Source organism: Octopus bimaculoides, chromosome 1 (genome assembly GCF_001194135.2).
Source record: "Octopus bimaculoides isolate UCB-OBI-ISO-001 chromosome 1, ASM119413v2, whole genome shotgun sequence".
Taxonomy (NCBI): Eukaryota; Metazoa; Mollusca; class Cephalopoda; order Octopoda; family Octopodidae; genus Octopus; species Octopus bimaculoides.
In genome coordinates this window covers 20795207-20810525 of record NC_068981.1, presented here as the reverse complement: position 1 = coordinate 20810525, position 15319 = coordinate 20795207, and the positions used below count along the sequence as shown (strand labels likewise).

The following is a 15319-nucleotide window of genomic DNA, read 5'->3' as shown; positions in this document are numbered from 1 at the left end:
ACATGCCACTCCTGATCTGCAATCTTGGACAGAATTCCTGTCTATCGTTCTTCTTGGTTGTCGCACTGCCGTTAAGACAGACTTAGGTTTCTCTTCTGCTGAACTCCTTTACGGTACCACCTTGGCACTTCCTGGTACAATGTTAGCACCACCCAGTTCATCACATCCTGATCCAACGTCGTATGTCACCAGACTTCGCTTGAATTTCTCAAGTCTTTCACCAATGTATCAGCGTGACCAATCTATTCCCTCTCATGTCCCACCAGACATTGACAAGTGGACTCATGCTTTTGTTCAGGATGACCACTTGTTTCTCAGAGGATCACTTGTTTCTCCCTATAAAGGACTGTTTCATGTGCTATTGCGCACACCCAAAACTTTTAGTCTCGACATCAATGGTCGGGCAGAGACCATGTTAGTCGAGAGACTTAAAAAAGCATATTTTGAGGTTTCCACACCCTTCGATGACACTCTAGCCACACCCACTTTTAATCCTTTACAACCACCTACACATCCACTCACACATGCACCTTTGACCACACCATCACCTACACCTCCACCTTCATCACCACAACCTAACACAAACAAACCTCATGTCACCAGGACAAGCCATACTGTGCATTGGCCCCTGTGTTACTGAACAATTCCAATACTCTGCCATTGTACATTTTGTGCATGCCAATTTATATTTCTTGCAATTATTTTTCTTTTTGACTCGTCACATTTTTGTACCATATCTTGTTGTTTGCAATCGGTTACCATCTTTGCTCTTTTCTTGTGCCTGCTCCAGTTATTCTCTATTTTCACACTGGCATTCTCAGGGGGGGAGCCCCTGTAGCAAGGCACAAAGAAGCCAGTGCCATTTTGAAACAGTGAGATCTTGCCTGTAACCATTGCCATACATGAGACAAAAATGAGATCTCACCTGCAACTATTTTTTAAGGAAAAGACAACAGCATTTTCCCTCTCATTCTTTTCACGCTGATGCCGAGCAAGACTTCACAGCCAGGAACTCACAGCAAACTTTTGTCCCACTGTGATACCACATGCATTATCTCCAGAGGTTATTGAACCTCACATGTATGAGAGAGAAGGCTAACTATGCACTGCTGTGAAGATGGTTACTGAAAGCAACCCCCTTGTACAAAGCACCTATGAATAAGTGGTTATTGAATTCACTCTGCCTGAGAACCTCATTCTTCGTATTTCCAGCTCCTTGAATCAACAGAATAATTATAATGGAAGAAGAAGATACCCCAAAAGTATCATAAAAAACCTTCCATTATAAGTAGAGTTTTCTTAACTTTCCATGTAGAGTGTGCCAGTGTTGTTTTACATACTGTACCAAAGTGCATCAGTAATTTTATATATGACTTTCAGTGTGCAACTAAGTCAAAATGATTGAGAATCATTAATCTAAAACCTTAAATCTTTCTCAGAGATGTATTTTTTAAAAAATATTGTTATTGTTGCTTAGCTTCAATGTTCATTCTTAATTAAGCAAGCATAAGATCAAAGATCACTTCATTTTTTTCAAAGTTACGCTTGGTAGAATTGCATTATCTAACGTGTCCAGGTGTTATTTGAAACTGTAAAATGTAATTTGAAGAATGTTTGACTGCTATCTGTAGTAAATTGAAATAGTATCTAGAGTTAGTTCATATCCCTGTGGGTATTGGTGACTTTATCATAGTCAATTTACGATCAAATTTATTACCAACATAAGATTTGAAAATTTGTCATTAAATATTGCTTCCAAATGTTGGCACAAGGCCAGCAATTTCAGGAGAAGGGATAAGTCGATTACATCAATCCCAGTATTCAACTCGTACTTATTTTATCAACCTCAAAAGGATGAAAGACAAAGCTAACCACAACAGAATTTGAACTCAAAACATAAAGACAAACGAAATGCAACGATTCTTGGAAGCGTGCTAACGATTCTGCCAGCTCACCGCTTTAAAATGAAAAGGCAGATGAATTAGTCATTAAATATTAGATGTATAGGAGTTATAATGATGATGCACTGCAGTGAACATTTGCTCTAAGAATGTGTTAGAATCAAAACTTTCAAAAATTTCCCTTCTCATTTTATCCACTCATTATTTCGAAAATACTTTTGTATTTTTTTTTAATTAAAAAAAAAAAGTCTAATGACGGCAGTGATAGAACCGTTCTCTACCATAACCTCCCACCTCGTCCTTAGCGCATAGTTTGGAAAGAGTTAAGTTTCTTGATCTCATTAAGTCTCGTCGGCTTCGTCAAGTCTCGTCCACCACCTAACTCTCTGGAGAAGCACATTTCTCTGAATATCTTTTCTCCTTTACATCGGTCCATTAGTTACCAGGTTAGTATTTATTTATTTATGCTTGTGTTTTGGTAACTATTTATTTCGCATCATCCTGTGGTTTATTTTTACCACTAAAGAATTTTAATGTCCATTATAAAAAGTGGACATGTGGGAAGGTTGTTGTGTCCTCAAGGTTAACGTAAGGTCGCTTTTATCTTTATTCAAGAAATATAGCAACGGCCACAACTTCTACACTTCTTTTTGTATGAAATCATTTTTGAAGGAAAAATATACCAAAATTAACTCTTTCTTTGTAAATTTTCTGTCATTCTGACTCAAACGTCCTCCTCCATTTACACATCGAACCGTTTTAAGTCATCTTAATCATTGTATTCTTCTACCGTTTTACTGATAGATATTTATTCAATATATTAATAGTTATGTTCTCATTCTCTAATAATATCTCCCGTTTTGTAAATCCAACTAAATGTTTATTTAATTATTTTACTCCTTTGTCTTCTCGCTTCCTTCTTCTCTCTCTCAATGTGTTAACTCGCTCTGTAGAGCATCGAACTGATATAGCTCCTGCTTGAATCAATAAATTATATTGTTTTCATTCATAATAATTAAATTTTGGGATCTAATGCAGTTCCGCACCTCTCCTTGAAAAATGCATTTTTTTAATCCTTAAAAATTTAAATTAGCATTTCAGATTTTCAAAAATGAGACCGTAAAATTCTGGATGATTTCAATGTTGAATTATTTTGTTCGAGTATTATGCTACAAAACCAACATATCTAACAGTAGGCCCCTTTTCTTCAACCACTGTTAATATATTAATTATCATTGACTGATAAATGTCACCTGTTGTGGGTCCAGCTGCACAGGTGTAGGTGTGACCCCCCACAAAAAACCTGTTTGTTACAATTGGCTTACGTGATATATCCGTCTATAATTGACCTTTATACGTTCTTGTCCTACAGTCAGTTGTAGTCAATACACACGGGTTACTATTACATTTATTCTTCCTGTTAATATTACATAATTGTGGCTTTCTACATTGTCAACAATATTTGACCTCAGCATCTTCTTCGTTGGCGAAAGTAAAGAATACATACACCTGGTGTTTAGGGTTAGGGTTTTTGTAACGCCGATAACGGGTGGTGTACGTATCCTTTACTTCCGCCGCTTCGTCTACGATATCTCATTTTTTTCTTTTGTAATTAACAACTTACCGTTCATACACGGCGTTAGTTTAAATTTGAATGAATTTTTTTTTGTTTTGTTTTTAAACTGATAGCAGGACTCTTCCTCTTGTATATAGTTTAATAATAATTTCTTTTATTTGTCACAAGGACGTCGGATGAAAGGAATATTACAAAAACAAGTTACATATAGCGTGGGAGTTTACCAAAAATAAAAAAAAAGTCAGGTAAAAACAATAGGCCAGACAGTTGTATGTGTTTGTGAAAAGAGCAGGTAGCAGACAATGACCTTCGCAGGATATTGTAAACTGCCAAGATTGATACCGTTACTCTTCAACTTGATAACTGCCGGAAGAAAAAATGCCTGCGAGATGGAATTTTCAGATTGAATTAGTTCTGGGGAGGAAGGATTGACCATGTATTTTGTGCAGTATCACCTTGAAGATGAGAAACACTTGTGGTCTGACAATGTCTTTCTAAACCAGATGTTTGTGCGTGTGCATTCAAGTGCTCTATTACTTTCCTCACAACTTGCACATTTCAGTATGTTTCGAAACTGATGTGCACAGGTTCAAATTGTAGACGATTATACACAATTACTATTTATAATTCTGAAAATGTCTTTTACACTTAACCTTGTCTTAGAAGGAAAAAAAAACGCAAAAACAAATTTCTTTGAATTCAAGGATATGATATTTGTTATGAATGTCAGTGAATCAGATCCAGTACTGGAATAATGATGCAACCTTTTGGACAAAATCTGCATTCCTAGTTTCCTTTTAAAAGGAAAATTCGGTATGCTGACGTTGTTATTCGAACCCATGTCAACCCTGGTCATCTCACCTCTTTTTCTCACAGAATGCATCCAGAACAAGAGTATTCAGTGTCGTTTATTAAAAAAAGGTAGCGTGAGGGAGATTTGGCTGCTATTTCTAACAATTCAGCGATCACAAAAGGCTGTCCTTCGTTATTCTTAATGACTTCCTGTTGTAGAGTGATTCTAGTGAAAACTCACACTTCAGTAACATTGACAATTCTTAACACAAATCTAGTTATGGCACCAACTGAGTGAGTCATTCATCTTGGACTTTTTAAATTTATTTATTTTATCATTCAACTGAGGGGGATAGTCAACATTTAAGATAGTGAATGAATATCCAAGGGTCAACATTTCTGTTTTTTATCCATTAAAGGAGCCTCAGTGTAGCCACTCAAACCACTAGAAATAGTAGCCAAATCTCACTTCACAGTCTTAAAGGAAAGAAACAAAAGCAATACTCAAGGCTAGAGCATCTTTGATCATAGGTCTGCTCAGCTGGAAGTAACTTGGGGTTAAACAACACCGAGGAAATAGTTTTCAAGTTGCCTAGCTCCTTTCTTTCACTGTAAATATTTCCAACTAGTTTTGTTTCTTTAGTCTTTTCTTATCTAACATCTGTTTGTATCCATTTACTTGCTGTTTGTTTTCTTTGAAAAGAAAGTGTAGGTCACCTTTGCTCTTTGGAGTTAGTTTTTCTGTATATTTTTACCCACCTATAAGTTTTTCAGTTATTTTGCCTTTTTAAAATTAAATAATGATAATGGGTATTCTGTGTTTTTAGAATTCCTGTTATGTTTTCTATAATAAATTCTTGGTGAGAAACTTTTACAAAAATCACATTAATATAGTGTAGTGATAAATTCTTTCCAAAACTTTCACTACTATCATAAATGACCTTTTGGAAGGCATTATCAGCAGAAATATCTTTTCTTATAAATGTAGTAGGAGTATGGTGGCTGAATGGATACTGTAAAGGCTTACTTGGTTGTATGTGTGATTCAACTCTACTGAAAGCATTTTATTGTATTGCAGGGCAGAATATTGTATCCTCATTTCATGTAGTTGTTTTGAACATCTGAGCAATATTACCTGCAATAAACTGTCAACCCATTCAGAGGGCAATTTATTTTTCAATGCTTAATGTATGAAACTAGAGCTAAATACAGGCCATTTAAGCCTTCTATATTTTCTTCTTTGTCTCACTTACATGCCAGTGATTGTATTTATTGTTGGTTACCATATTAAGGGCATACCTATGGTAGTATAACCTTATCATTGCAGAAACTTCCAGAGCTATACAATGTTAGAGAAATAGCTTTGGTACATATACAGTTTTAGGCAGACTAACAGGTAGATAACACTATTTAACTGTAGATTAGCTCTGTTACTCAAGCAATTTAATCTTTGCAGGGTAGGTGGTGTTGTATAGTATCAGGTCAGTATCTAGGCAGATGGCCAAATGACTAGATATGATCTTTTTTGTTGTTCCAATTATACTATGCCTCTGACTAGTTGAGGATTAAACTGCACACTTTGACATGCAATGATTATTGTATGTGGTATAGTGTTATTATCTGGACAGGAACTCACTCCACTGTCCAATTATTTGTGTAGCTAGAATATTATTTAGCTCTTGATCCTTTTCCACATTTATTCAGACAGTTTGTTCACTGCAAGATACAATATTTTTTTAAGCTTAGCATTGCTGGTTTTTTTTTAAAATCTAGACTGGAGGAAGATGATGTGCTGCAACTTGACAGCTGAAAGAAAAATATTGGCTGGGAGGGAATCCCAGAGGCAGAATTTGACAGTGGTTTGGACAAGATTTTTGTTGCTGAATTGAATTGAAAGTACTTCAGTCTAGCCATCTCTGAGGGGTTAGGGCCCTTGAAGTAGTGGTAGAGAAGGTAGATAGGTGATTTCACAACTGAACCTACCAATGAGTCAGGTAGCCTGTTTTTGGATGTCTCAGATGTGGGATCTACTGTGAATCTTGCTTTAACTATTTGTAGTGTTAGTTTTTATGGTCTGAAAATATTTTCAGGCCCTGAAAAGAAAGCCTGTCTTGGCTAAGTTGCAAAGAGATCCTTAGTGATGACGAGGTGTAACATTAGTAGCAACCTTGAGGGTTCTAGTTGCATACTAGTTATGTTTTGTAGAAGGCTACAATATTGTTTCTTTGATATATGTAGTGATTCTTTTCGCTGTTGGGGTCAGTGCAGGTTTAGTGTGATGTCAAGATTGCAAGTAGGTGATTGGGTGCACGAAGTTTGGTACCACCTGGGTAGGAGTGGCTATGGTTGGTGATAATAAGTAGTGCGAGGGTCAAAACTGAACTCGGCAGAGTTGATAATGAGTTAAAATTTCACTAACACACTTTATTGGTACTGACAGGAAACCATTGAGACAAGAGAAGGACGGAGCACATGTGTGAATGTTTTTCTAGGAGATTCACATACCACAGTTAAATACCTAGCTGAGTCAAATTTAATGACACTATTTTCACAATTTTTAAAGGGTCTTAAGAGAACATATCTCCAGTAGATCTGACTTTACAAAAGCTATACAGGTGGTTGTCAAGGAAAGAGAAAGGGATTTAGAGGTTAATGGCTATCTTCATCATTTTTCGAGATGTTGGCAGTGAGTGCAATGGAATGATAAATTGGCAAGATCAGAGTTTTCTCTTCTTTGCAAATGGAAACACACTTGTGTGTTTCCAAAGGATAGAGCCTAACGCTACAGTACATTAAGGATAATGGAAGGGGCAAGGGTTTTGGTCTGATGTGACCAAAGGTGCTTTGGCATTTGATGGTGAGCTTGTTGAAATGGAAAGGAGATTTACTTAGTGTATTAAATTTGATGCAAAGTTAGGCTACAATTTTGACCAGAACAGTCATTAATTCTCCTTGTAATGTTCAATGTTAGAAGAAAATATTCTTTAACCTATACATGAGGGTATGCAAATGAAAAGTGTACCAATCTATGTTTTCAGTATAACTGCTAAGCTAGACTGCTGAAATGTGGATTATGTATGGCTGATTTGGATTGTGAATTAATCTCTGATCCTTGCATATATGGTGTCTACCATTGGAACTGTAATTGGCTGAGTCTTCTTCAGAGGTTGACATTCTGGAAGGAAGGATTGGTTATAGTGATCAGTACTGAGCCTAGGAGGAGAAACTGGTGTACCAAGTGGACTTTATATGCAATTAGCTCATTTTGAGGGACCAAGTTTATTGGAGTGGTAGCAATTAAAGCTGAGTAATGAAACAGTGTCCTTAGGCTAGAGGTTGGAGTGTGCTGGTGAGTGCCAACCAGCAAGATGACTTTTGGATGTGGTCTTGAATGTTTTTTTGTGTAGCACCCTCAGCATTACAGATACAATCAGCACATAGTTGTTTTATGTAGGACTTCATTATCTAATTACACTGTTACCCACTGATACAGTTAAGCCACACAGTAGTAGTAAGCTAAAAATAGCTTATTTTTAGCCTACTACTTGGTAATGTATCCTCAAGAAGAGGATACTGTTTGACCGTAGAGGCTGTGTGTGTATGCGAGTTCATGCATGCATTTAGTGACAAATAACAGAGACCTTTTGATATGGATTTGTGTAATTTTTCATTGTAATTAAATGTGGGATCAATAACGGTATATAGCACTGTAGATTATCCTGAGAAGCAGGAAATTGATGACAAACTAGGTTCAGATGAAATAGTCTCGAAGGAAATGGGTGAACAGAAGTTAGTGTGGCACAGACTGAAGGTAGATGATAGGAACAGTGTATAATTGAAGTGATTAACTTGTTTATATTAGTGTAGCAGTCTGAGTCAGGAGGGACAGTGTTCTATGGTGAGGTGTCTTTTAACCTTGTACAGCAAGACTTCTGCAGAAGTGCTAACAGCCATTTCTTTTCATTTGTCCAAAAGTTTTAGTCAGTTAAAAAACGAAGTTTGCCTTAATTATCCATATTTTACTTATTTTATATTGCAATTTGTGAATAACATTATTATCAATAATGTTACTAATGAACCAATCAGTTTTATTGTTTCTCATGTTGAGTGACAAAGGAAGTCATTCATTAAGCATCAAATCCAGAGATATTTGGTTGCAAAGCAAAATCCTAAAGATATATAGACTTTATATATATATATATATATATATATATATACATATACACACACACACACACACACACACACACACACACACACACACACACACACACACACACACACACACACATATGTCTTCTCATAGGTGTGCATATACACTCATCTAGCAGTTTATAAACTAATTACATCTATTCAATGGTCTATGTACAAAAATGCTCTGTACATATAATTAAGTACGGGATTGGCTGAGTGGCTAAAAAGTTTGCTTGGCACTTTTGTCAACTGTCTATTATAATTCTGAGCTAACCAAAACTTAGTGAGTGGATTTAGTAGGCAGAAACTGAAAGAAGCCCAGCCTTGTGTGTGTCAATGTCCTTATGTGGATATCATACAATAGTTGTAAATAAGTGTCACTGTCATACAAGCCTTTTAGTTTTGCTTGAAAATATAACCAACCATGTGGAAATATTACATTGTTTTGAAACAGGAAGGGCAACTGACTATAGAAAATCTACTTCAATGAATTCTGTCTGACCCGTGCAATCATAGAAAAAAGCAAGGATGGTGACGATGGACCTACCTGGCTTTTGGGGCCTACAGCAGTGTTAACTCTGCTAGCATTCAGACTAAACCCTTTTCTCGATTCTCTTCCTGTAGATGTTCATGCTGGGCTTCACTTGTTTTAAATTCACTAATCTGGAAGTATCTCCAAAGTGGGGAAAAATGCCTCTTACCCTAACTATGCTACAATGTGTGTGTGTATGTATACATTATCACAGTGCCTACTAAAAATGATTTATTTCATTTTGCTGTCTCAAGCCTTGTTCTGTTTTCATCTTATTTCATTTTTTCCTTTCTATTCTTTTTTTTTATCTTGAATCTTTTGTTTTCTCTCGTTTCATGTTACCATTTTGCAGTAGTTCAAATCCAATGCCTGTAGAACATCATCTTGTGATAGTCATGTAGTTTCTTTATGACTGAGAATGTCTTCATCTGTTTGACTTGCATGTTACCTGTTGTCTATTTAAGGAGTCATCTCTTCACTTCCTTAACTTTAACTCCCTTATTTTTCATTATTATTACTGACTACATTGTTTCTTCATTTCCTCTCTTATTTTCTTACTCCCCACCCAATCTAAATCTATTGCCACTTTCTTCATTTTCCAACCCCACCCACATGCACACACAGTTGTCTCATACTCATTTTTCTAACCCTCTCTATACCTCTGGTATTTTATTTTATCTCTCTAATTCTCCTTTTCTATTGTGGAACTCCTTTTTTTTACCTCTCCTCTCTTGTGCTCTCTGTGTCACTTTTCTGCCATTTCTTATATTTCACAGTCTGTCTGCTGCCTGCTGGCTACTTCTCTCTTTCTATCCAAATCTGTCTCTCACCTCACAATCAGCATCATTTTTGTTTCTGTTTTTCATGCTTGCAATGTTGGCTGGGCCCTCTTTAACACAGTTTCGCACCACTTGTTGCGTTCCTTTCTCATATTCTGGCTGAGGATCTGCATCTTGAGATCAATTTTCACTACTTCTGTCCTTTTCTTCCTTGACCTTCTTCCATAATTTCTTCTACTTGAAATCTCCTGATAGAATAGTCATCTATACACATGTCCATATCAATTGTCTTTTATATGCTACGTTCAATTTCTCTTACACTTAGTTTTTCTCTCAGCTTATCTGTACCACTTATGCATACTAACATTATACATCTATGTGACAGAAAGAGGGAAACCAGCAAACAAACTGAAACAAAAAAGGGAATACTGTATAATTTATATAATGTTACATAACTGATTTCATGTTTGACAAACTAAAAAATTAAAATGCAATTCTATAATTTAAGCAATGTTAATGTTAAATTGTTGATGGTGTAGCGCCACCACCTGTCTCTTGATAGGTAGTTGTGCTTTACCAGTGTCCACTCTTTTGCAAACATTCAAGCCAGGCCGCCAATCTGAGGAAAATTTTATCTTTTCCTTCTCTAAGCTATTAAAAAGAAAAGAAGTTTTGTTTATTAACATTGACTTGTTTCATTGGATTCCTGGGATTCCTGTGTGAAGTATATTTTTTCTATAACTAATAATGCATTTTAATATCTCTAGAACTATTCACACACACACATGCAACATATATCATTGTTTGTTAATAGAAATGTCTTTCAACTCATTCTTTTTAAATTGTGCTAATATCTTTCCTCTATTTTGCAGTGTGTGAACAATGAACCGACAGCTTGTCAAGTCAATTGGCAATCTGACTGCCCGTCTCTCTCGTTGTCAAATTTCTACATCGGCTGTTTTGGGAAACCAGAGTGCAGTTCTTAGTCAAGAGGCTCGAGATAAGATCCATCCCAGAATTGGTACATATATTATCTGTATAAATCACTGTATTGACAATTTGTAGCATTTTAGATTTATTTTTAATTTTAAAAAATTTTATTGTATTTTATGTCCTTCACAGGCCATCTGAAACTGAAATAACATGGTTAAATTTATTTTGAGCAGATGAAAGCTGTAGTAAGCATGTGCACAGATGGAATTTTAGAGGTCTGGTGGTTTTCTTTGGATGGATGGTTATAGTAGTTAATGCAAGTCTTAGTGGTAAGGAATAATGAGTGATGAGAGGAATAGAGGGTGTGTTTGAGTAGAGATGGCATGGAATCAGCTGTTTGTGAGAAACAGAGGCCACTTTAACTTTGATAGAAAAAGCAGACACAAGGCAGTATATCTGTTGTCTGAAACTTATGCTGTTTAGCTGAATGGGTTTTATGTCAGTATGGGTAAAGCAATTAACTCATTGATCATTAGTTCAAATTTGTGTTTCTTTGTTTCTTGGTTCAATATTTCTGTTAATCTTTTCACAAATCATTTGTTGTAGAGGACAGGATGCTAATCTGCTAAACATAACTTTGAATTTTCTATACAATCAAGTGGCTCACTTTAAATCTTCAGTTGGTCTCTTTGTGACAATGGGAGTAATAACCAGTAATAACTTCAACAAAGTTGTTTATCTACTGTATAGGGAAAGGTCAGTGATAGTTGTACTCACTGGTTTTATATATGTGTGTGTGTACATATTCACATACACACACACTGGAATATGTATGTTGTGATTTGGTGAACCTATAGTAAAATTGTTATTTGGAGTTGTTTTGTCAATACATTAATGTATTGATACTGGTGTTTTGATTTCAGGCAACAGAGAGATTGTTGGTTTTGGCATTAATGGCAGTGCAAGCTACTTCGATATCCCGGAAATTCCTTTCCCTGCAATTCGGTTTAAAGAAAGCACCGGTGAAAATTTGGCTCTCCTGAACAAACAGACGGCAGATTGGAAAACCCTCACCCTTCAAGAAAAGAAAGAGTGTAAGTGAATTTTATGAGATATTAGTTACTTAGAATCAGGTCATCTCTCCACCATTCCAAATGTCTGGGTCTTATTCATGCATTTAAACTGTAAATACTAATTGAGAATTGTTGATTTATCAAAAACCTTCTTTTTGAAATAAAATTATTTTCTATTCTGTTAGCTGTAACAATCATGTTAGATTATATGTTAAAACTAAGTCAAAATTTTAGACCAGTTTTAATCCTTTTGTTACCAACCTGGCTGAAACTGGCTCTGACTCTGAATACAAATGTCTTGTTTTCATAAGTTTAGAATTAAAATCTTCTACCAAACCTTAGTCACAATTTATGTTCCTAACACTAGCTGAATGATAACTAAGTTATTTTACTAAATTCTTTGTTATACTTAAAGTAATTGAAAGAAACATAGAGCATCTCAAAATAAATACAGGTTTTTTTCTTGCTCTTTTCTCACACTCCTAGCTATATATTTTTTAATAACTAACTGGTTTTTATGTTATTGAAGAGTTTTCAGTCTGAATTGTCAAGCTATTGAAGACTATGGTTGAAAGAGTATATCTGTGTTTACTTACTGTAGACAGAGAAGACATAATGATTGTTCATTGTTGAATGTCCATATTCAGTTTAAATGACTGTCTGTAAAAAAAAAAACCTTTCATTGGAAGTTGTGTGATTTGAAAGCCTGGGATAGAGAGGTTCTAGTTATCTCTAGCTCTAAGAAAGGATTTAAACAAAAATTTCTTTTAATACTCTGGTTACAATACCAAGCTGCTGCCTAATAGGACTTCAGTTCTTGAGTTATAAAATACTTGACTACTGATGGTAGAACTGGAAACAGAAATCTGGAAATGAAAAATATAAAAAATGGGGCAGTGATATTTTAATGGAGAGTAATTACTGCAGTGTTGGCAAAGTTGCTGTTGAAATATTGACTATTGTATATTCGAGCGAGATCGTTGCCAGTGCCCCTGGACTGGCTCTTGTGCGGGTGGCACATAAAATGCACCATTTTGAGCGTGGCCGTTGCCAGTACCGCCAGACTGGTCTTCGTGTAGGTGATACGTAAAAGCACCCACTACACTCTCTGAGTGGTTGGTGTTAGGAAGGGCATCCAGCTGTAGAAACTCTGCCAAATCAGATTGGAGCTTGGTGTAGCCATCTGGTTCACCAGTCCTCAGTCAAATCGTCCAACCCATGCCAGCATGGAAAGCGGACGTTAAACGATGATGATGATGATGTATTACACTGATAGGAAGTTAGCTGGAACTAAAGAGCTACCAAATTGCTCATTGCCATATGAACAATGCTACTTTTAGCCAGTTTAAATATTTTTCTGGTCAGTTTTCTTGCATGAAACAGATTTAAAGGTTTATACCAGTCTTTAATTGAATATTTCTAATTATGAAATTCATTGCTTTCTGTGATTTATGAAGTTGTGTGTATATTAACATGTATGCTAAAGAAGATATAAATCTGTTTCAGTATATCGCATCAGCTTCTGTCAAACTTATGCTGAAATGCATGCTCCAACAGGAGACTGGAAAAGAATCTTGTCTTTATTTCTAATGAGCTGCAGTTTAACTGGTTGGATTATAATATGGATGAAGCTGTATGGTATGTTTTGGCACTTTTTTTTAATATCTTCTAATGTACTTCTTATAGGTAAAGTGTCGCTGCGTAGATAAATGGAATGTAGGACATTCTCCAATTCTGTTTTAATTTGATCTAGTGATAATTCTGAATTTGAAAAGATTAAAAAGTTTACAATTTTACAAAAGATACATTTAATTTAAATGTTTACTTGCCTTAAAAATAATACTATTAATTAAATGTCACATAATACAAAGATTTTTTTTTTTAAGTCACAAATATCTATTGGGATATTTCTACTTTTCATTTGTGACACTTTTGCATTTTCAGTTCTATTAGTTTCATTCTTATTTTGCAAGAATGTTTTTTGTTCCTACCCCACAACAATCTTCCCTTTTATTTGTACTAAAGTTACTGTTTCCTTTTTCACTTTGAAGTTTTGAAATTATTGCTATTATTATTATTATTATTATTATTATTATTTTGACTTAATTTTTCTGTTCTCTTACAGTGTATCCACCAGTTCCACACAGTCTCACTCAAGAGTGGCAGGATGCTATGTTGGAGAAAATGATAGCTCAAAGAGTTAACCCTGTTGAAGGTGTTTCTTCTCAATATGATTATGAGAATGAACGTTGGAAAAATTAATTACATGGCATCTTAGGCAAACTTCACAAGATATTTAGTGACTTTACACCATTTGAAAGTTATTTATTAACTGGAAATAAACAGGTGTTTAATTTGATTGGGTTATTGTACATTCTTCTAATTTTTGTATTCTTGCAGAAGCATGTTGCTTACCTGATTTAAAATCTTTTAAAGAGCCTCTTTTCTGTTTAAAGTACATTCTTTGTTTCGTGATGTCATTACTGTTCTTGTTAAAACTTTGCAAGAAATATTGATTGTTAGTAAGTCTCATTATCTTAATTTCTAATTTTCATTAATATTTAATTAAAAGGTAATTGTGTTTCTAGCTTCAATAAAAGAAAATTTGAAAATTATTTGTGTGTAAATTTACATAGGCTTTTCTACTCTAAATTGCACATGTTTGCTATTAAATTTCTAGTTGAAAACAATGAGAAAATATTCTTTAATAATATCAAGTTGGTATAGTATTTATTTACATTTTATCTAAGTGAATTATTTGTCAGATTAGCCATTGAATGCTAAATCTGTCTTTGATATGAGTACCGTGTAAAAGTGCTCGTGTGGTGCCATGTTAAAAGCACTCAACAAACACTGTAAAGTGGTTGGTGTTAGGAAGGGCATCCAGCTGTAGAAACCATTGCAAACCAGACTGGAACCTAGTGCAGCCTGCCGGCTTCCCAGCTCTGGTCAAATCATCCAACCTGGAAAACGGACATTAAATGAAGAAGAAAAGTTGATGATTTAGATATTAGCTTTTGTTCTGGAGTTATATTGGTTATGATAGAACTTCAAGGATCTTTCTCTTTTGTTAGTAACAAAGGATTTTTTTTTAAAGTTAACAAGAGAACCACTTGCTAGAAACAGCATCAAATTATCAAACCACACCCTAGAAATTTAAAAATGACTGGATAATGCAGTCTTTGATGCATTTTGCAAAAAAAAAAAAATCTGATATGTTAGGTCAATGAAAAATAAAAACAAATTAACTGTGAAATTAACCTTACACAAAACAGGCAATATGAATGTTAAAAAGGTACATTCCAGTACACATAACATGGGGTAAAAACACTCCATCTAAACAAATACAATGCAAAATCTGAAGATGTTTTCATTTTTAAAATCCTTAATTCCAAGTTGAGTTTTGTCGAATGTGATACTAAGACACCAAAGGAATCAACCAATATAATTAAAATCCTAACATTTTACACTCATAAGACTAACACAAAACATCTAAACATAATAGAACACTAATAGCCTAAATATGTTATGGAGAGTGT

The 15319-nt window shown here is 35.0% G+C and overlaps 1 protein-coding gene across 2 annotated transcripts in view; it reads left to right on the top strand.

Moving 5' to 3' along the window:
* LOC106882297 (cytochrome c oxidase subunit 4 isoform 1, mitochondrial) overlaps positions 1-14139 on the top strand; it is a 26839-nt gene extending 12700 nt beyond the window's left edge. The window contains exons 1-5 of one of the 2 annotated variants that reach the window (XM_014932923.2): positions 2205-2347; positions 10647-10795; positions 11631-11801; positions 13287-13418; positions 13906-14139. In XM_014932923.2, coding sequence (XP_014788409.1) covers positions 10657-10795; positions 11631-11801; positions 13287-13418; positions 13906-14042 — 579 coding nt within the window. In that variant the 5' untranslated portion in view covers positions 2205-2347; positions 10647-10656 and the 3' untranslated portion in view covers positions 14043-14139. Of the gene's footprint in view, positions 1-2204; positions 2348-10646; positions 10796-11630; positions 11802-13286; positions 13419-13905 lie in introns of those variants that run through there. The other variant, XM_014932932.2, reaches the window with a different exon arrangement.
* The last annotated feature ends 1180 nt before the right edge of the window (positions 14140-15319 follow it).